This window comes from Chrysemys picta, chromosome 4, assembly GCF_011386835.1.
Source record: "Chrysemys picta bellii isolate R12L10 chromosome 4, ASM1138683v2, whole genome shotgun sequence".
In the NCBI taxonomy this organism is placed as follows: Eukaryota; Metazoa; Chordata; order Testudines; family Emydidae; genus Chrysemys; species Chrysemys picta.
Window position 1 is genome coordinate 55,975,981 of NC_088794.1, and position 20,059 is coordinate 55,996,039.

Below are 20,059 nucleotides of genomic sequence, written 5' to 3' on the forward strand. Positions count from 1 at the left end.
CCCCCCATGGGCCAGCCCCAGGGCCAGCCCCGCTGCCCCCTACGCTCTGGCAGCATGTCCTGCCCTGGCAGGCAGACCCCTGCTCCGCAGGGGCAGCAGAGGGGCGGGCAGGGCCTGGCCCCACCTGAGCCCCGTGGGGAGCTCACCAGGGAGGGGTGGGAGTGTGCCTGCCTAGCACAGGCCGGATGGAGCGGAGCTGCGGAGCGTGTGGCCGGTATGTGCGTGGGCGGCAGGCAGGGTGGGGGGAGAAGCGGGGAGAGGAAGCAGCAGAGGCAACAGAGTCTCCTTGATAAGCAGTTTCCTGAACACTTTCAAACCCTGGCGCCCGACCCACTCATGCACCACGCGCAGCCCTAGTGCTGAGGAGCCGCGGGGCCGGCCCGCTCAGGGCCCCAGGTAAGCACCCGGCGCGATCCTGAACTAGCCTGCAGCGATGGGGCAGCCAGGGCCCCGAGCTGGGGTCGGGTGGGCAGCAGGTCCCGGGCACCCCTGGGCTGCAGCTGTGGGCAGAGATGATGTGTAGGGCGGGTCTGTGCCTTGATGGCTTCCTGAGGAGCAGGGCAGCACAGATACCATGGGGATGGGCACAGGATTAGGACCTGGACTGCAGCGCCAGGCAGAGGCTATGGTGGGGCCTGTCCCGACATGGCGCCCAGGTTCACCGTGCGTGGCACCGGCCGGGTGCTCCTAACTAGGTGTGTCTGGAGATGGCCGAGGGGCTGCATTAGCATTAGAAGGCTGGTGCCCTTTACCCAGTGATCACACTCCAAGGCTGGACTCTTCTGGGGACACCTGCCCCGGCCTGCCAGTGGGGTTCCCCACACAGGTCTTGGCGGGAGGAGCGGGGAAGACCAGAACTCAGCCCCTCCCTCCCTTAGCCCAAACAGGTGCACCTCAGGCCTGTCACGCAGGGACGGTGGGGTTTCCAGGGGAACTCCTCCCGTCTCCCTGGGGCCAGTCAGCCAGGCACGGACCCCCTGGCATGGAGCCGGGTATAAACCTGGCAAGCTGGGTGCCACATTCCTCCACAGCATGGTGAGCCACAGGGAAGTGGTACAGCGACCCTGGCCCCCTCCACAACAGATGTGTCCCAGCCATAGCCCCATGAACCCTGGGCACTGTTAGGATCTGGATTCGACTTGGCCCATCGTCCCCAGCTGCCCGTGTGCAGTGCCTCATCCCCACACTTTTGGACACAGCCTGCTCAAACCCCATCCCTCTGGGCTGTCCTGCCCTCTAGGCCCCCTTGCTGTGGGGAGGTCCCAAGGCCTAGCCCCGCCAGCCTGGTCTTGACTTCATCTTTAATGCCAAGAGCGGAGTGCCCGGGGGAGAGGCTCATAGTGAGGCTTGGGCTTGGGGATCGTGGGGCAGATCTAGACTAGCTTTCTAGTTATGCTGAAACTGGGACTGGTTCCAAAGGAGGATCTGAGCCCATGACGAGGCTGTGCCCAGGCCCAGATGAGTAGGGCTTCTGGACACCCCCCATGAGAGCCAGGAGGTGCTGCAGGACCCATGGGAATTGGATGGAGAAGGAGAAATATAGACCCCCCACCTCCCATCCTAGCCCCTCAATCTCTGTTCCAGACTCCACCTCTCTCCCTCACAATTCCCCATTGCTGGCTCCTCGGTATTTCGGATCATGTGAGGTTGATAGGCAGGCCCCAGCCTGGGGCTGGCTAGTCCCCGAACCCAGCAGACTGTAGCAGAGTGACACGTCCCTGTCTGCACAGGAAAGCTGTACCAGGCTAGCTTAGGGCTCTCTCCAACCAGGTTAGTTTAAGGTTTAACCCCTGTGTGGACGCTCAGATTTCAGGCTAAGAACAGCGGCTTGCAGTTTGGTTTCAACCTCTTCCCACTCGGAGGAACCTCCGTTAACCTAAGCCTAGTTAATGTGGAATAAGCCTGTCCACACAGCCTAGCGCACCGTTCTAACAAAACCGGCCTAAAACCTGATTTAAGTTCAGCTGCTGCAGCTTTCCCTTAGCCAGGGCCCGAGAGCGCGCGCCAGAGCCCGCTTGATTCTCTCCATCAAAATGGCGGAAAGAAGGAAGGTTGTCCACAGGAGAACATCACTCTGCTTTCATGCAAGTTTCCCCTCTCGCTCCCCTTAGAGGAAGTCTGGAGTGTCTCTTTTGGGGCCATAGAAGTTACTCTACTGACACCTTAATTATAGGTATCAGAGTGGTAGCAAAAACAACGAGGAGTCCTTGTGGCACCTTAGAGAATAAGCTTATGCCCAAATAAATTTGTTAGTCTCTAAGGTGCCACAAGGACTCCTCGTTGTTTTTGCTTAATTATAGGTGTGGCTTTAGAGACAATAGTGAAACCGGCGTCAAAGGCTGCACAGATGCTCAGATGTGGGGTTTCCAGTAGGCTGATTTCAGTCTAGCTTAGGTCAGCTGCAAGCAGGTTTAATCTAAACCCAAACAAGCTGCTTTTAAACTGAAATTGGAGCCCACGCAGGGGGTTGCATCAACTGAAGTGTCTTGGTTTAAAAGCCAATTGGTGACCTTGTCCACACACACAAACATCCTGCTGTCGCTCTCCCAGTTTAATGAAAGGGTGGGGGCAGCTGTGCCCGTACAAAGGGATTTGTCCTGGTGTAAAGGGGTTTACACCGGGATCGCTTATTCCGTACAAGAAGGGGAATAAGGCGCCTTTATCCCAATGTAATGGTGTCTGGTGCTATCGGTGTAACTAACAAATCCCTCCCCTAGTTGACATGGCTAAAACCTGGGTGCAGAGCAGGCCTGAGTTAAAGCGGTGCAATTTCCCATGCACCAAGGCAAGGAAGCAGGGGAGGACCCATCTCCTTGGCCCTTTCCCGCCTGCTGGCCCGCTGTCTCACATCCCCACTCCCTGCCCGCTTTCCCTGCGTTCGCCCTCTGGTGCCAGCCCCCCAAGTCTCAACCCTCCCAGAAGCTGGGCAGCTGGGGTGAGCCCGTGCTCTCCAAGGCTGGACCCTCCGCTGCCAGCAGCCTTGCCAGTTGCGCCCCGCTGCCCCAGCCAATCAGCCTTGGCGGCATGCCGTCTTGCTCAACTGCATGGTTAAGCCAGCTTCCTCCAACGGTTGGTGCGGGGGCAGTGGTGTGGAGGGGGTGGGGAATCTCTCTGAGCCGGTGCCCTCTCTCCTCAGAGCTCCCGTGTCAGCAGAGGATGGATCCCCGTGGCACTGGAGAGCCTGGCCCATAGGGCTGTGCTGCCTGGGGCAGAGAAGCAGCGCCAGCCCTGCCCATTGCTCAGGTAGCAGAGTGCCAGGGAACGGTTGCTCTCGCTGCTTGCTTACAGCCGTATTCCTCCCCATTGTCTTTACCCCTCTTCCCCCTACCCCGGTCCGTTCCACCCCCTGTACGCTTCTCCTTCCCCTCCCTCCTGATGGCAGAGGGCAGGGAAGCTGGCACTGCCCCTGGCTCCCGCTCGCATTGTCCCTCCTGCAGCTCCACAGAGAGCCCGGAGCCAATGGGCCCCGATCCCCAGCTGGGGTCACTCGTTCAGCTCTGTTGGCCTGGCCGGAGCGACAGCGACTTACCCCAGTGGAGGAGCTGGCCCGGTGGGGGTGGAGGGGGAGGTCACTAGGCAAGTGATACAAAGGGGCAGACAAATCATTGCCAAAGGCTGAGCGGGGAGCGTGGGACTAGCCCGAGCCGTAAGTGACTGCAGAGGGAGGAGGGAAGGCCTGGCCGTGGGAAGGGGCAGGGGTCTGCGAAGGGATACGGCAGCCCGTGCCGTGGGGCACTGTGGGGTGAAGGCGTAGGGCAGCAAGGAGCGTCACTCTCTGGCTAGCTCTGCAGCAGGATTTGGGGGTGGTGTAGAGGCAGGAACGACGCATGGTTCTGCCAGGAGGGGCAATCATAAGCGGCATCGGGAGCATCGGGGTGGAAAGGCTGCTGTGGCGCCTTGCAGAAGCCGGGACACCTGGGGCAGCAGCTGCAGCGGGGCCATGCCGGCACCGGCACCGTGCCCCCCAGGTCAGAGGCTGCAGCTGGGCTGTGCCAGCACCATGTCCACCCCCTCGCACTCTGGAGTTACAGATCTGCACTAGCAGGCAGGGATGGCTTTAGGGCGATTCAGCCGATTCCCCAGAATCGGGCCCCATGCCCCTAAGAGGCCCCCGCAACGTCCCAAAGGAGCTGCCGCCGAAGTCCCGCCACTGTCTTCGGTGGCAGCTCAATTGCTGCCGCTGAGGAAGGTCCCTCCGCCGAAGTGCCGCCAAAGGCACCGGCAGCCGATTGAGCTGCCGCTGAAGTACCGGCACTGTCGTCGTCGTCAGCTCAATCATTGCCGCTGTCTTTGGCGGCATTTCAGCGGAGGGTCCTTCCTCCGTGGCAGCGATTGAGCTGCCGCCGAAGACAGTGGTGGGACTTCGGCGGCAGCTCCTTCGAATCGGGCCCCGCGGTGCCTAAAGCCGGCCCTGCTAGCAGGAACCAGCCAAAGGACCTAGGCAAGAGTTTTCACCTGAGTTTGGGGCCCGTTCCTGGGAGTCCAGCTCCACCTCATAGGCCTGATTGCCAGGAGTGCTGTGGGCTGAGATGCTCTGCTCTGTTGACTGGGCCGACGCTGGGCCACTTGCTCGCTGGCTATCCAGGTTGCGCTGGCCAGCCCCAGAGAGGAGCAGTGGGCCTTGCTGCGCCCCTGCTGGCAGCTGAGTGGGTGTTTTGTGTTTTCCAGACGCCTTTCCCCCGATGGCTCATTGATCCTTTCTGAGCCTTGGCCCGCTGGGACCCGTTTGCACCCTCTGTGCCTCAGTGTGAGGGCTCCGCTGCTGACACAGCATGGTCCAGGACTGCTCGGCATGCTCTGGAGTTCATAGCGCCAGTCTGCCAGGCCGGGCAGCCCGGGCAGCGATGGACAAGGTCGGCACGCCCGGTCCCTCTGCTAAGAAACATGTGCGGCTGCAGGAGAGGTGAGCAGCAGCCAGGCACTGATGGGCCTTACAGGCCACGTCCGGGGTAGAGGGCTCTGAGCAGTGCACTGAGCCGCCTTGGCAGAGCGTCAGCAGGCAGCGTCGGAGAGAGGAGACAGCAGGCTCTAGGCCGCTTGCTGCTCTGAGCTGCCAGCCGGCCCCCGAGGGAGACAGGCCCTGGATTAAGCCCCCAGTCAGGCCTAGGGACCCCCAGCGAATGCGTCCCAGCTGGGCTCAGGATGGGGAGAGAAGTTGCATCCTTGGGGATCCAACGCCCAAGCCCCAGGGCTGCGGGGAGCTGGTGCCAGCCTGCAGGAGGGGTGGGGAACTGCCGTCTGCACCCACCACAGCTCCTGCGTGGCCATGGTTTGAGAACGCTCATTGGACCCGTTTTATACCCAAAGCAACAGCAACCTGGCTCTTATGTGCGCTGGGTGCCCAGTCAGCTGCTAGGGGGCTGCAGGGCCTGGAGCAGGAGCTGCTGGGGGCCAGTCGGGCTGGGGCTGCTCCAGGCTGGGTTTGCAGGTGAATTGCCTGACCCTAATCCAGGGCCTTGGAGAGTCACATGTGGGTCCAAGATGGCGGTAAAGTGCTCTTCCTGCCCCCCCACCCCAGAGCCTGGGCAGCACCTCCCCTCACATATCCTCAGGGACCCTGCTCTGCCCCCATGGCATCCTGCCATTAGAGCCCCACAGCCCCACCCGGCACAGTGTCTTCTGCAGAGCTATGCCTGCCCAGACTTGCACTCTCATCCCTATTGACTCTGCCTGGGGGCCAGGCAGGGAGGAAAGGGGGAGCGCACAGCTTCATCTCAACAAGCCGCTCTGCCTTGCAGGAGAGGCTCCAATGTGTCTCTGGTGCTGGACATGAGCTCGCTGGCGAGTGTGGAGCCGATCCGCTCAGTCTGCACCCCCCGGGACATCACACTGCGGTTCCTCAGGACATCCAGCCACGTCCTGACTGGTGTGGAGCTGCAGCAGCGAGCCAGGAATCTGGCACAGCTTCAGGAGGAGTTCTCAGTGAGACGCTGGCTCTGCCCTTCGCCCACCCCTCCCAGTCTCATCAGGGTGCCCCCCTGCCCACAGTCAGGCCGCTCCCCTCCCACCAGCCTTCCCGAGGGCATACCCGTCAGCCTGGTGTTCAGTACCTCACAGGGGAGGGCACTAGCTCTACCCAATCCGTGGCCGGGACTGACTGGGCATCCCCCCCTCTGCAGAATGATCTAGGGGACTGAGCTTGGGGTTCTCTGGGGCACGGCCCTCGCAGAGTGGGCTACGCTGGCAGAGCTGCTATCCGACCCCACAGGGGAAGCAGGCCCGGTGCTGGTGGGGCGCAGCTCTCCTCAGCTGGGAATCTGGATCATTAGTATGTGCAGGAAGTGTTCTCTGCCCCCTGGGATGTTTGTCTCTGCTCTCATTACCTGCCCATTCCAGGCGGGTTGTGCCGGGGGTCTCCATCCCTGGGGCAGTGGGAGCAGGCATGGTGCCCAAGGCTTATGCTCAGGTGCCCCGGGCATTGGCTAGGAAGGGCCCTTCCGTAGCCTGGTCAGGAACAAATGCTGCCAACAGGCCCTTCTCACAAACGTGTCAGGAGGGGCCGGAAAATGGGTCCCGCCAGAACCCAGTCGCGCTGGCAGAGTCCTGGGGGGCAGCAGGCGTCTCTCCGAGCCTGGCCCAGCCAGAGCGGTGTCGAAGGGATTTCAGCAGCCATCTCCTTCCCCTTCGCAGAAAATCCCCCCGAACTTTGTCAACCCGGAGGAGCTGGACATCCCCGGACGGGCCTCCAAGGACAGATACAAAACCATCCTCCCGAGTACGTGCCGCTCCCTCCTGCTGTGTGTGTGGGGGTAAGCTAGGGCCCGGGGGCGTCTGGAGAAGGTTCTGCTTGGGAGCGTGTGTCCAGGGACAGTGAGGGGTGCACCCTAACGAGCATCCCTGGGTTTCAGCCCAGCTGCCCCCTGTTTCTCCTAGATGCCCGGCGAGCAATGTTCAGCCCATGGTCACTGAGCTCTGTGCATACGTGCGGGTTCCTCGATGGATTTTGCCCCTTGGCGTGAGGGCCTGGGACTGAGCGTGTTTGCAAGGGAGGGGAGGCCGGGCCGAGGTCGGTCCTGCCTTGCGGGCTCCACTGCTCCGGGGCTAATCTCGTTTCCGTCTCCTAGATCCCCACAGCCGCGTCTGCCTCAGGAAAGCCGGCAGCCAGGAGGAGCAGGACTACATCAATGCCAACTACATCCAGGTGAGTGTCTGCCCATCCTGAGACCCGCAGAGCCACAGGAGCTGGAGCTCTCCACATGCCCACAGCCCTGGGCCTGGGAACCCAGCTGATCTGATCTGCAGGGCTGGGCGAGGAGACCTGGCCGAGCATTTAAGCGGGCAGGACGTGGCGTCCCCTGAGTCAGTTTAGACCTGTGTGCCAGGGGGTGCTGGCTGCTGGCTGCTGGCAGTGAAATCTCTGCTGGGTGCTTTGCATCCACGGTCACACAGCGGCAGACCTGGGGAGAGAGCTGCAGCCATTTCACTCCCATTCCTTCCAGTATCGTGCTCCGGCTGGCTCACCCCAATCCCTGCTGCAAGCCTATGCACAGGACCCTTTGCTGTAGATCACTCAGGCCAGTGCCACGCGGCCCGTGGGATCACGCATGCTCCTTGCATCGGACCTTGAGCCATCTGCACGGCCTCCAGACGGCTACAGGCAGCCAGCCAGAGTCTGCCTGCAGGGCTGCCAACTCTCGTGATGTTCGGGGCGTCGGGAAGCCCCAGCTCCCGGGAGCCTGGGATTGTGTGGCAATCTCAGTGTTCACTTAAAAACCCTTCCTAGCTTCTGTGGCTGCAGAGCAGAGCTAGAAAAGGCGACCCTAGAGGCTGCTAACCCTGGAGAGGAGCCAAAGAACCTGCCTGGTGCTTGCTGTTTTCCTTTGCAAGCCAGTTTCATGGGGTGGGGCACCTGACTCATGATTTTTAGATGACAGGGATCCCGGGGGGAGTGAACGGGGCCCCACCCCCATCCCTTGGGGACACTATGACACTGAGCTGTCAGCTGCCCTGAGTCTACAAGGCAGACGGGTTTAGCCAGACACCGTTTCCCCACTCTGGCTTGCAGCAGAGGTAGCGTGATCTAGTGGTTAGAGCACTAGACTGGCCCTCAGGAGACCCTGGATTCTATTCCAGGCTGTGCTGCTGGGGCTGGTCACTTTGGGTTAGGTTCACAAAAGGATTTAGGCACCTAAGTCCAACATTCAGGTGCTGCTGCTGCCTAACCTTGTAGGCACCTGCTTCCGCCAGGTGGTGCATGCAGGCATGGCTCTGTCCTGATGCTGCCGAGCAGCTCAGAGCACTGAGACAGGACTCTCAAGTGAGGCATTCCCTTGCCTAGCTTGCCAGCGGGGCTCCTGCCCAGCCCAGCTCTCCCACATCCCAGGTGAGGGCCCCATCTACCAGGCTCTTACCTACAGTGGAGTGGAGGGAGGCTCTCTCTTTGTGGTTGGGTGGGGGGTTGCAGGAAAGGGCTGGCCTGGGCACCTGGCTCGGGGCTGAGACTTCCCCTGGGCAGCAGGCGCCTAGACGTTAAGGCATTGCAATGCACCTTTGTGAAGCTAACCTTCCTCTTGCTCTGTGCCTCAGTTTCCCCATTTGTAAAATGGAGATCATGCTACTGACCTCCTTTGTAAAGTGATTTGAGATTTACTGATAATAAGTGCTAGAGAAGAGCTGTGTATTATTATTAATGGGGGAATCCCAGCCCTTTTGAGGTGGTGACCCTTTGGTCTGACGTGCTCCAGGAATGAGGTGGGGAATTTTCATTGGGTGTGGGGGGGAGGACTCAGAGAAGTGGGTGTCAAGTAGGAATTCTTTTATTTCACCTGTTTGATCCAGCCCAGCTAGGCAGTGACTGATGTGCTTATTGGCCTGAGTGACACGAGTTGATGGGTCTCCACCCACTTCCCAGGGATTAGGTCCCCAGAACTACCAGCTCAGCCAATGCCAAGTGGTGTCAGAAGTGGGATCCGGGAAGCAGGGAGGTGTGTTTGCTGGCTGGGAGCAATGTCTCTCTCTAGAACTCTGCTCCCAAAGGGAGGTTCAGCAGATGGAGTCTCCTACCCAACAGACACACAGCGCATTATTGTACCTTGGGGAACATAAATGGGGAAAAATGCATCAGAACTTTACAAGAGGAAACACTAATGCAGAAACACCCTCTGTGCAGTGCAATTTTAGACTGATTTAGTGGCGGTGCCCCCTGGTGGCCAGAGGAAGTATTGCACCCTCCACTCACCAGCGTTTACAGGGTTGTGAAACATTTTCCATAGGAGCCAACATTTGAAAGCAACGAACAGCGGAACAGGGACTTGCAGGGGGGGAGTAAGGGTCAGTTTGTGATCCCCACTGAAACACACCAGGATCAGTTAACTTGGGGGGCCAAGAGAAAGCAGGGCAAGGGTTTAATTAGCACCTCAACAAGGTGCATGCTCAGTTCACAGCATCCCCAACCCTGCACAGGGAGCTTCAGGAACCCATTTCCTGGGTGAATCTGAATGGATTTGCTACCGAGTGAGAGAGGGATTGGAATAATGACACTTAGCAGGTCTCCTCTTCCCAGAGCTTCACAAATACTAAATCAGTGTCATCAACCATGTGGGCCGGATGGGTAAACTGAGGCACAGAACAGTTAGGTCACTTGCCCAAGGGTCATAGAGTATGTCAGTGCCAGAGTCAAGCTTAGCTTAGAGGACTCCTGACTCCCAGTCTTGTGGCTAGGCCACAGGCACCAAACCTGAGTCTCTTGTAAGGTTACAAGCCTCATTTATGCAGCTGTCTGAACACAGGCAGCAGACGGTTAAGGTCTCAAGGGGCGTTTGATGGGGCAGTCCAACAGTCAGGCCTGGACCCAGTGTAACACTGCATTGCGTGTGAAAATGCATCACGTCACAGGTACACAGCGGTCATGCCATACAAGTGTGAGATCACCGCCCTACCCATACACGGTGCGCACACACACACACGCACACACTGCCCTTGTGCATACCCTCCCCTTGAACACTTACACATATTTCGATATCTGGATTCTGCCCTTGTGCACACACACAAATGGACACACACACACACATTTCCATATCTGATTTCAGTGTTTCACAAAACCCACTGTACATAGTTTCAGCTTATGCCACTATATAAAAATAGCTGTAACACAGCAGGGAACTGGCTAATTTGTGTCATATTTGAATACCTGGCAGGGCATGATCTATTTTAAAGATCTCTCCAACACATTTGATGACACATCAACCCCCACATGGAAATGAGCCTATTTCCAGATAAGGTTTCACTGTGAAAACTTTCTGCAGTGAGTAGCTGGTGGGGATAAGAACTCACCTTGGCCAGACCCCGGAGACCTTTGCTGTGTGTCTCCTGTGAGCTGCCAACCTCTGTCCCCTAAAAGACGAATTCTCTACACTTCTCTGACAAAACAGCCCCTGGCAATTTAGCATTCTGCAGTAATAACACCTAGCACTTGAATAAGGCTCTCAGCACTGCCAGCCTCATGCATTCAGAAACAATGGGGCCCAAAAAATAGTTATTGGCTTAAAAACCATGAGATTTTTTAAAAAGTGTGGTTTGCTGTCTGGTTTGAGTGTTTAGGTTACACTTGGGTCATATTTTCTGGATTTCCCACATAATCATGAGGGCTGGAAATTTACTACTACTTTTTAAACAAATTAAAACTGAGATTTTGATGACTCCAGGAGCTGGAGAAAAGACATTGAATATTATGAGACTCGTGATAAAATTGTGAGAGTTGACAACACTGGATTTTTCTTCTTGAAAGAGCTAATCAAATGACAAATGTTAATCAATTACTGCACCACCCACCTGGGTAAAAAATATTATCTTCATGTGATAAGAACATAGGAACAGCCAGACTAGATCAGAGCCAAGGTCGAGCTAGTCCAGTAATCTGTCTCAGATAGTGGCCAGCACCAGATGCTTCAGAGGTAAAATCTGGGGCAAAATCAGTACTTGGTCCTGCTAGTGAAGGCAGGGGCGGGACTCGATGACCTTTCAGGGTCCCTTCCAGTTCTAGGAGATAGGTAGGTGTAAGAACCCTGTAGTAACAGATGTGGGATAATCTGCATCCCCTCTGCATTAGGTCTCTTCATGGTCCCTAATAGTTAGGCCATGTCTACACTATGGCTCCACCAGCACAACAACAGGGCCGCAGCTGTGCCTCTGTAGCATCGTAATGTAGCACACTTCCTACAGTCATGGAAAGGTTTTTCCATTGATGTAGGTAATTCACCTCCCTGAGCAGCAGTAGCTAGGTTGATGGAAGAATTCATCTGTCAACACCAGCTGTGTCTACACCTGGGGTTAGGTCAGCTTAACTCTGGAGCTCAGAAATGTAATGTTTCACACCCTGGAGCACTATAGCTATGTTGAACTAACTTTTAAGTGTAGACCAGACTTTAGAGCAGGGGTTCCCAGACTTGGTTCATGGCTTGTTCAGGATAAGCCCCTAGCGGGCCGCGAGATGCTTTTATATGTAATAATGCAGCTTCAGTCATTGTCATGCTACGGAGTGTGCTGGGCCCCTCCGTCTCTTGCCCTGGGTGCCCAAGCCTAATATTGGGCATTCTTAAAAGACACCCCAAATATGTCCCTCTCTTTGCCTTACTACTTACACTGTTGTAGGTAGCTGTGCTCATTCGAGGGCCTCCTCGTTGCTTATTCTCTCAATCCATTGGACTTTGCATGCTCCACGCAGACACCTGCATTGCAAGCTGTTTGGGTTGCATTTGATGGACTTATGATTTTGCCAGCTCTCTGCTCCAGTGCAGAGGCTGGTTAGGACGGTGCTGCTACAGAGCTTAAGTTAGCATAATTAGCAAAACTACCAATCTTCCATATCCACCACAACCCGCTGTGACTTATGGGCCGAGAGACCAGAGACTCCTGGCTGTTGTCCCTGATAATGCAGCTCTTACCTAGCCCTCTCTCCCCCTCTGTCCCTCCTAGGGCTATGCAGGGTGCGCCCGAGAGTACATCGCCACGCAGGGGCCCATGCTGAACACAGTGGTGGATTTCTGGCAGATGGTGTGGCAGGAGGGCGTGCCGCTTATCGTCATGATCACCAAGCTCAAGGAAGGCAAAGAGGTACGGTCCGGGCTGGCTTCGCCCCTGCTGGCTGTATGGTACCCAAGGGAGATGGGTGGCATTTAACCACCGCCCAGAGCTGGTGGCAGTGGAGGCTACAACTAACCCCTGACATAGGAGACCGTACACAGAATGAGGACGAATCAAAACTGCTGTGAAATTGGAGCTTTCCAAACATGGGGCTCGACTCTCCTCTCATTGTACACTGGAATAACCCCTTTGGCCCCAGTGGGTCACTCCTGATTTACACCAGGGTGAGGGGGAATTGGGCCCAGTGGGTCACTCCTGATTTACACCGGGGTGAGAGGGAATTGGGACCAGTGGGGTCACTCCTGATTTACTCTAGGGTGAGTGAGGGGGGATCGAGCCCCAGGGGGGTTACTCCTGATTTACAATGGGGTGAGTAAGGGGGGCTTAGGATCCAGTGGGGTTACTCATGACTCACACCAGGGGGAGTGAGGGGGGATCGGGCCCAGTAGGGTTACTCCTTATTTACACTGGGATAAGTGAGGGGGTATTGGGCGCAGTGGGGTTACTCCTGATTTACACCGGAGTGGGGGGGATTGGGCTCAGTAGGGTTACTCCTGATTTACACCAGAGTGAGGGAAGGAGATTGGGCCCAGTGGGGTTACTCCTGACTCACACTGGGGTGAGTGAGTGGGGACTCGAGCCCTGTGACCGTACAGTTTGAGCTGCACTTACCGACCCTACCCTGCACCCTGGTCACGCGGGCTCTGGGCAAAGGGCTCTTTGGGAAGCTGGCTGGCTGATGAGCTAATGGGATAAGGAGGCTCAGGGCAGCTGGCGGGAGGGGGAGCAGGCTAGCAGCAAGCTGAGCCGCTAGCACTTCCTGGGCCTGGCTCTGGGAAGAGCTCTTAGCCAGCCCCAAGGGATGGGGTGGGCGGCACAGTCACGGTCAGAGGCAGCTGGCACTGTGAATGCTGACTAGGGGACAGTGGCCTGTTCGCCCCAGCCGGCCCCGGGTCCTGGCTGGTTCTGCTGATTCCAGCACCTTGGCCCTGTTCCGGCCGAACCAGCCTGGATGCCACCCCGCCGTCTCGCCAGCTTCTGCCCCTGCCCCACTCCAGCCGCTTCTGCTGATTTCCAGGTGTCCTCTGCCTACCTTGCTGCTTCTTTCTTTGGGCAGGAGGTGGGATGGCACAGTCGTGGCTGCCTGCGGGGAGCACAGCCAGGCAGGGGGCCCTGCACAGAGGCTGCTGCTGGGCCTGGTACCTACGAGGTCGGGGGAGCCCGAGTTGAGGGCAGGAAGGGACACGCAGGAGGCTGGAAGATGGGGGAAGGGACGGTGATATGTCCCTGTTCATCATGTGTCCCCACGCTCAGCACTGCCCCCTGCTGTCCCCGTAAGCCACTGTGCCAGCCGTGCTCAGACCCCGAGCGGGTGCCTTTGGCCGCTCCCTCACAGTGAATCCCTGCCTTCCACTTCCAGAAATGCGTCCATTACTGGCCTGAAAAGGAAGCCACCTACGGCCCGTTCACCATCCGCCTTCAGGGGGTGAGCGAGCAGGCGGAATACACAGTCCGGGATCTCACCCTCCAGGTGAGTCGGAGCCCCCCGAGCCCAGGACAGTAGTGGGGAGGGATAGCTCAGTGGTTTGAGCATTGGCCTGCTAAACCCAGGATTGTGAGCTCAATCCTTGAGGGGGCCATTTAGGGATCTGGGGCAAAAATCTGTCTGGGGATTAGTCCTGCTTTGGGCAGGGGGTGGGACTAGATGACCTCCTGAGGTCCCTTCCAACTGATATTCTATGATGGAGGAGTGCGTGGGTGGGATTGAGCAGCAGTGACATGGGTAAAAGAATCCATCCCAGGAAGGATGGGGAGGGTTTTGATCCCTGCAGAAGGGAGGGGTCTCTCCTCCAGGAGCGGCGCGAGGGTTTTTGCCGCCCTAGGCAGCAACGCTCCTCCTCTGAGCATTCAGGGGGCCTGGGGTCTTTGGCGGCGGGGGTCCTTCCGCTCCGTGTCTTCGGGGCACTTTGGCGGCGGGTCCCGGAGCGAGTGAAGGATCCACCGCCGAATTTCCGCCGAAGATCCAGAGTGGAAGGACCCTCCGCCGCTGAATTTCCGCTGAGGGTGGCAAAATGCCGCCCCCCAAATCCTGCCGCCCTAGGGGACTGCCTAGGGTCATCTAGTGGAAGCGCCGGCCCTGCTCTCCTCTCCCTGTCTGGAGAAGGAGTTCACCATCAGAGCTCCTCTTTGGCCTTAATTCCCAGCCCACCAGCCCTCTCCCCACAAGTGGCCAGAGTTAATGGGAGAGCTCTGGATCCCCAGCCCCTAACCACTCCCTGCTCTCAGTGACCCTGGTGCAATCCGGGGTTTTGCCATTGAATCAAATGGAGTTGGTGTATTTACCCCGGTTTAATGGAGAGGAGAGTTTGGGCCATAACACCTTGGGGTTGAATTTCCTTTGGCAAGTGCATAGCCTGTCAGGGCAAAAGGAGGGGGGCAAGGGCTGGGGATCCCGCCGGGTGAAGCCTCAGGAAAGACCTGCCTGTCTGCATTGCTGGCGATGACCCACTGGCTCTGCATAGTCAGACCATGCTGGCCTTAGCCCCAGTGTCTGGGTCCCTGTCTTTGGGAACAGGAGGGCAGTACTTACCGTATCCATCCGCATGCCATTGAGATCAAGGACGTAGTCAAAGAGGGATCGGACATTTATGTGGATAGCGAGACTATCCAGTGTGCGAGTTAATGCAGACAAAGAGTATTGGAACTGAGAGAGCGCCTGGTGCCCAGGGCTTCACCCGGTCTCTAGCTATTAGAGATCAGGAGGAGACCTTCATGGGAGCAGGTTATCGCATGTCTGCCTGCTCTGGGGTTCTTGCACCTTCCTCGGAAGCAGCTGTTGCTGGCCACTGTCGGAGCCCGGACACTGGCCTGGATGGGCCTGGGGTCTGATTCAGCCTGGCCAGACCATGTTCCTATGTTCTTGTTTCTCTTTCACTCCGATGGCTGGGAAGCTCGAAGGTGAATGTCGCCCAGTGAAGCACGTCTTCTTCCCCTCCTGGCCCGACCAGCAGGCCCCCGAGTCAGCCAAGCCCCTGCTGCACCTGGTGTCGGAGGTGGAGCAGATCCTGCAGGCTGCACCCAGCACGGGGCCCGTGGTCGTTCACTGCAGGTTAGAGCCTTCCCTGCACCTTAGGGTGGGAGGAGGAGTGTGGAGTCTGCTTCCGCCTGAATGAACAGTGGGGTGGGCTGGCAGAGGTTGGGAGGGGACCTTTGGCCACTCGGCCGAGCCACTTGTAGAGGAGGAGCATGCGGCAGGAACCCGCCCTCTTTCCCTTGTTCTCCTCGCTGCACCCGCGGGTGTGAACGCTGGTTGGGAGTCTCTTCTGCTCCCTTCATCCTGGGTGCAGCGGGTTGGCTTCACGGCAGGACTCTGGGAATTGAGGCTCGTGCAATGGGCTGAGTGCCATGCACACACTTCTGGGGCTGAGCTATCCTGCTGGTTTCCCCATGAATCCCTCCCTAGGCAAGTGACCTCCCCACAGAGCTTCCACGCCTGCTCACTGACTCGCCACGTTACTGACAAGCGAATCCTGGGCTGGTGGAAGGTGTCCCGCTGACCTAGTCAGCCTTTGGCCCTTCAGGCTCCATGACCAATTCATCAGCTGGCCTCTTGGGGTGGGAGGATGGCCTGGGAATTGGGAGACCCAGGTTTGAGTCCCAGCTCTGCTACAGACTCCCAGTGTGACCTTAGGTCAGTCACTTCGGCTCAGGGCCTAACTTCCATTGACATCAGTGGAAATCTGGGCCACAGCCTCCCTGTGTCTTGGTTCTCCACTGGTACCTTGAGGGTAAAAGCACTGCCCTGCCTCCCAGGTGTCTGAGATTGTGAGGGGCTCAAATACTGCAGTGATGGGGGGGCTATAAACCTAAGCGAGACAGATAGCTGATCCTGGAGACAAGGGACCCAGTTGTGATGTGGACAAAAGCAAGGACCATAAGGAACTAGCCTCAGGCAGCTGATCAATCCACAGACATGACCGACCCAGGTCAGGAGGGAGCTGGAGACAAAAGGCTTTGTGCGCTGTCCATGGAGCTTTCCAGTGTCCTGTATCATCCACCCAGCTTCAGTTTGATCTGCCTTCTGTGTCCCATTCAGTGCAGGGATTGGTCGGACGGGCTGCTTTATTGCTACCAGGATTGGATGCCAACAGCTGAAGGCCAAAGGAGAGGTGGATATCCTGGGGATAGTGTGCCAGCTCCGCATAGACAGGTACGTGCAGAGTGACAGCAAGGGGCCCGGGCCACCTAGGCATGAGGAGTTGGGCAGAGCTGGGAGGAAGCTCTTGGTGGTCCCAAAGCACTCAGGAGCTAGCTGTAGATGGAAAGAAGCAGGAGCTGGTGGGGGGATTGCCCTCGCATTAAGGGGGTCGGTGAGAGAAACAGAGAAGGATTCAGAGTAGCGAAGTGGGATGGGTTGGTTGTATACAAACACTGCAGGAGAACAGGAAGAGAACGGTGCTCACCCTCCTGCACAGTGAGGCTGTCTTTGGATCCGCTGCCCTGCTGGCCAGGAAGGAAGCGACAGGGTTGAAAACAGAGTGATTCATTCCAGTCGGTGTCTCGCCGGGTCCTGCAAGCGCCAAGCCTGGTCTCAAATGAAAACCACTTTCCATTGACTTTCCTACTGAGGTAGCCAGACCCAGTGTCATTGGGACCACATTACGGGCCAGGCTTTCAAAAGAACCCAGCACCCTTTGGGGCATCAAAATACCTGGCCAGGTTTGCAGAACAACCTGGGGCGTATGGAAAACCTGACTCCAACTGTGAGCGCAGAGCACCTGAAAATCTCATCCAAACTGCCCACCCTGCATTAAGCAGGATGTTCCACTAATGGATCTGACCTGCCTCAAGCCATATAATCATCCTCAAGGCACAGGGAATTGTCTCCAAAGCACAGCCCCCAACACGTCAGCAGATCCTTGTCATTTCACCCCGCCCACCCTGGTGTTCTACATGTGGGATGGCCTCTGTGAGACAGAGCTCAGAGCAGCCCTTGCCACAAGCCAGACAATAAGCTATTTTGGCTCCCACAGTCAGGGCCAATGGATCTTAGGGACTTCAAGATGTGAGGTTGTCCTCAAGTGGCTGCTTTAGAGCTCTACAAAGAGATGCTCACTTATTTACACAAAACCGCAGAGGATCCCCTTTCAGGAGGGTCTAGTGCAATCCTTTTCACCATCCTCCCAGGGCTTGTCCATTGGGAGGGCCCCACATGCCTTGCCGGCTTTCCCGGGATACATTGCATCCAGGGATAGCAGAGATTCAGTCTGCTCTAGCTCCCCGCAATCTGAATGAATTTCGCTTGAATTCTGACCCCACATGCTGGAAGGTCCGATCCTATCCTTATGGTCCAGTTCTAGGTATCAAGGCTTCAAGGCTGTGAGTTTATTTTTCATATGTGGCCGCCAAACAGAGCATTCAAATCCCATGTCTGAACACTGCTATCCACACTTAGATGCTGAAGCAGCATTTATTTGTTCCAGTAAGAATCTGGAGTAGAGCCAGATGCTGATCCCAGTTACAACAGGGGGATCCTGACTTCAGTGGAGTTACTCCACATTTGCACCAATTGAAAATCAGCAGACTCTGTCCTTTAATCCAGGCTGGGAACCACCTGCTAAGGCTTCCAAATCCCCAATACTGCTTAGAGAATTCCAGGTCAGCGAGGTTGCATTTCACTGTAGTTATTTGGGAATAGCAGGCAGGGCTGGAATGCCCATGCAGCTGAGAGTTCTCCAAGGAATTAATCGATCAGGTGGCTGCAGTTTAATTAAACCTTACCACAGACCATCTTTTCTTCTTCCAGAGGTGGAATGATTCAGACCAGTGAACAGTACCAATTCCTCCATCACACGCTGGCTGTGTATGCTTCGCAGCTCCCCGAGACGACAGGCCCATAATAATCCCAGCCGTCTGCTGGGCTCTGACTTTCCCCGGGGCACTCTGAAGTCTCCAGCACCTGAGCCGACAGTAGAGCTACCAGGAAAGGGCTCCAGCTAGCCCTGGCTCCTTTCTGCTCACATCATGCCACCCTGGCAGCATGAGAGGAACTGTGGCACCCTTGAATGGCCGTGGCAAACCCGCCCTGACTCATGCTAATTACCTCCTGGCATCTTGTAATTGGGGTAATTAACTAGAGCTGCTTAGAAGTGTCCCAACACACAGCGATGCATTGCTAGCACAGGTTGGTTTGTGGGCAGATTTGAACAATAAGAGGGATTCCGGTGGGGTTTTGTTGGTGCCATTTGCTATGAGCATGATGCCAATTTCACTGACGGAAACGGGCTTTTGCTTTCTAAACCTGTGGCATTCTAGCCCCGACTCAACCAGCAAACTGTGCTAAGGAACTGGATATATGCTAGGAGCTGGAGCATGGTTTGCATTTGAACTCTCCAACCAGTTACATCAAGTGCGGACTGGAGCTGGTTACATTACATTGCAAATAAATAGCACTCTTGATTCTGTTTGTCAATCCTTTGTGAGTAAACGTTGATTCACAGGAGTGACTTCGCTCTTTGGAACGGCTTGCAGAGTTGATGTGAACAAATTTGAGTGCCAGGGTCTTTGCTAATGGCTCACTTCGACTATTTACTGTTCAGTGTGTGTGGCTGGTCACGTAGGTGAGCTGCTGACAGAGGGGGTGGGAGTGAGCATTACTGGGCTCACCTGGCCTCCGCTTCATGCGTTCGAACCTGGGGAATTTGCAGCAAGGTACTAGGGAAATGAATGCCACGTAGTGGGGGAGCCAGAAAGGAAGGGATTCACCAGTATAGTGCTTGGGCACTCAAGTAATCTCTCACCACCTCCCTTGCTAATTCCCATAGGCAAGGGACTGTGCAGGTTACTCCCAGAGATTCCCACTCCCATGAGGTGCCTCAGGGCTTTTGCAGAGGGGGAAAAGGGGTAGCTCTGTGGCTTCTGCACCCCCAAAGTGCCGCGCATCTGGCGGTGTTAATCTCAGGGGACCTGCGGGAGAGTTTACGCAGGGAGAGAAACAACCTGGGGAATGCTCTTGGGGACACAGGTCCTGACCCAGACCAAACTGTCAGAGACTAAAACTTGATGCCTGTTCGGCGGCTGATGTGAAATCAATTGGGGAGTCTCCCTCCACAGCACAAAACCACAAGCGTGACTGGCACTGATTGGCTCCCTCACTGACAGTCTGAAAAGAGGGTCCAAGAAGTGAATGGCCGTGGAGATCAAACTCCCTTCTCACCTCTACATGTCGCCTGTGGACAGCGGTAGGTACACTGTGACTGGAAGATTGCCCTGCTGCTGCCCATGCTGTACCTTCCCTGGGAATAAGCAGATCTCCAGTGCCCTGGGCTGCCAAAACAGCAGTTTTCATTGTTTGCACAGCACCCAGCACACTGGGGTCCTGGTCCATGACTATGGCTCTGCAGTGTTACCGTAATACACTTAATCATGTACAGCACCCAGCACACTGGGGTCCTGGTCATAGAATCATAGAATATCAGGGTTGGAAGGGACCTCAGGAGGTCATCTAGTCCAACCCCCTGCTCAAAGCAGGACCAATCCGCAACTGGTCCATGACTATGGCTCCGCAGTGTTACCGTAATACACCTAATCATGTACAGCGCCCAGCACACTGGAGTCCGGTCCGTGACTAGAGTTCCTAGGCACTACGACAATAAAAATAATAATAAATTCATCAGCATTAAATCCTCATGAGGAAAGAAGCTCTCGTTCTGGGGCTGTGTGGGTGCAGGTCAAATTTGGGTTTAATAAAGCAACGCTCGCTTCCTGCAGTAGACGTTCCTGGGGAATGAGGATGTGCGTGGGGTCCCTGACACTGCTGATACAGCCCTGCAGGCCTTCTACACCCCTGATCCCGAACTCCGTGTTGTGTAGCCTCATCCTCCCCGACAGCACTATCCCGCTTGCCCAGCACACCTTGTGCTGAGCCCAGGAGCTGCCTCCAGAGCAGTTCCCAGGCATGCATGGGGGGGAGGGAGGC

The 20,059-nt window shown here is 56.7% G+C and overlaps 1 protein-coding gene across 2 annotated transcripts; it reads left to right on the forward strand.

The window, feature by feature from the left end:
• Positions 1 to 236: 236 nt before the first annotated feature.
• PTPN7 (protein tyrosine phosphatase non-receptor type 7) lies at positions 237 to 18,553 on the forward strand. 2 transcript variants are annotated; one of them, XM_005309951.4, is made up of 11 exons: positions 257 to 396; positions 3,137 to 3,243; positions 4,669 to 4,903; positions 5,739 to 5,922; positions 6,631 to 6,715; positions 7,065 to 7,141; positions 11,914 to 12,051; positions 13,502 to 13,612; positions 15,033 to 15,190; positions 16,178 to 16,291; positions 17,888 to 18,553. In XM_005309951.4, the coding sequence occupies exons 3-11, from the start codon at positions 4,773 to 4,775 to the stop codon at positions 17,979 to 17,981; spliced, it is 1,092 nt and encodes a 363-aa protein (XP_005310008.1). In that variant the 5' UTR covers positions 257 to 396; positions 3,137 to 3,243; positions 4,669 to 4,772; the 3' UTR covers positions 17,982 to 18,553. The 2 variants fall into 2 exon arrangements, with proteins under 2 accessions (XP_023967046.1, XP_005310008.1); XM_024111278.3 differs by lacking the exon at positions 3,137 to 3,243 and having other exon boundaries at positions 237 to 396.
• The last annotated feature ends 1,506 nt before the right edge of the window (positions 18,554 to 20,059 follow it).

Bases quoted from the DNA above. Each gene is read 5' to 3' on its own strand.
- PTPN7 (XM_024111278.3), top strand. From the start codon at position 4,773: ATGGTCCAGGACTGCTCGGCATGCTCTGGAGTTCATAGCGCCAGTCTG. The intron at 5,923-6,630 runs GTGAGACGCTGG...TCCCCTTCGCAG, and splicing joins AGCTTCAGGAGGAGTTCTCA to AAAATCCCCCCGAACTTTGT. The intron at 12,052-13,501 runs GTACGGTCCGGG...TTCCACTTCCAG, and splicing joins AGCTCAAGGAAGGCAAAGAG to AAATGCGTCCATTACTGGCC.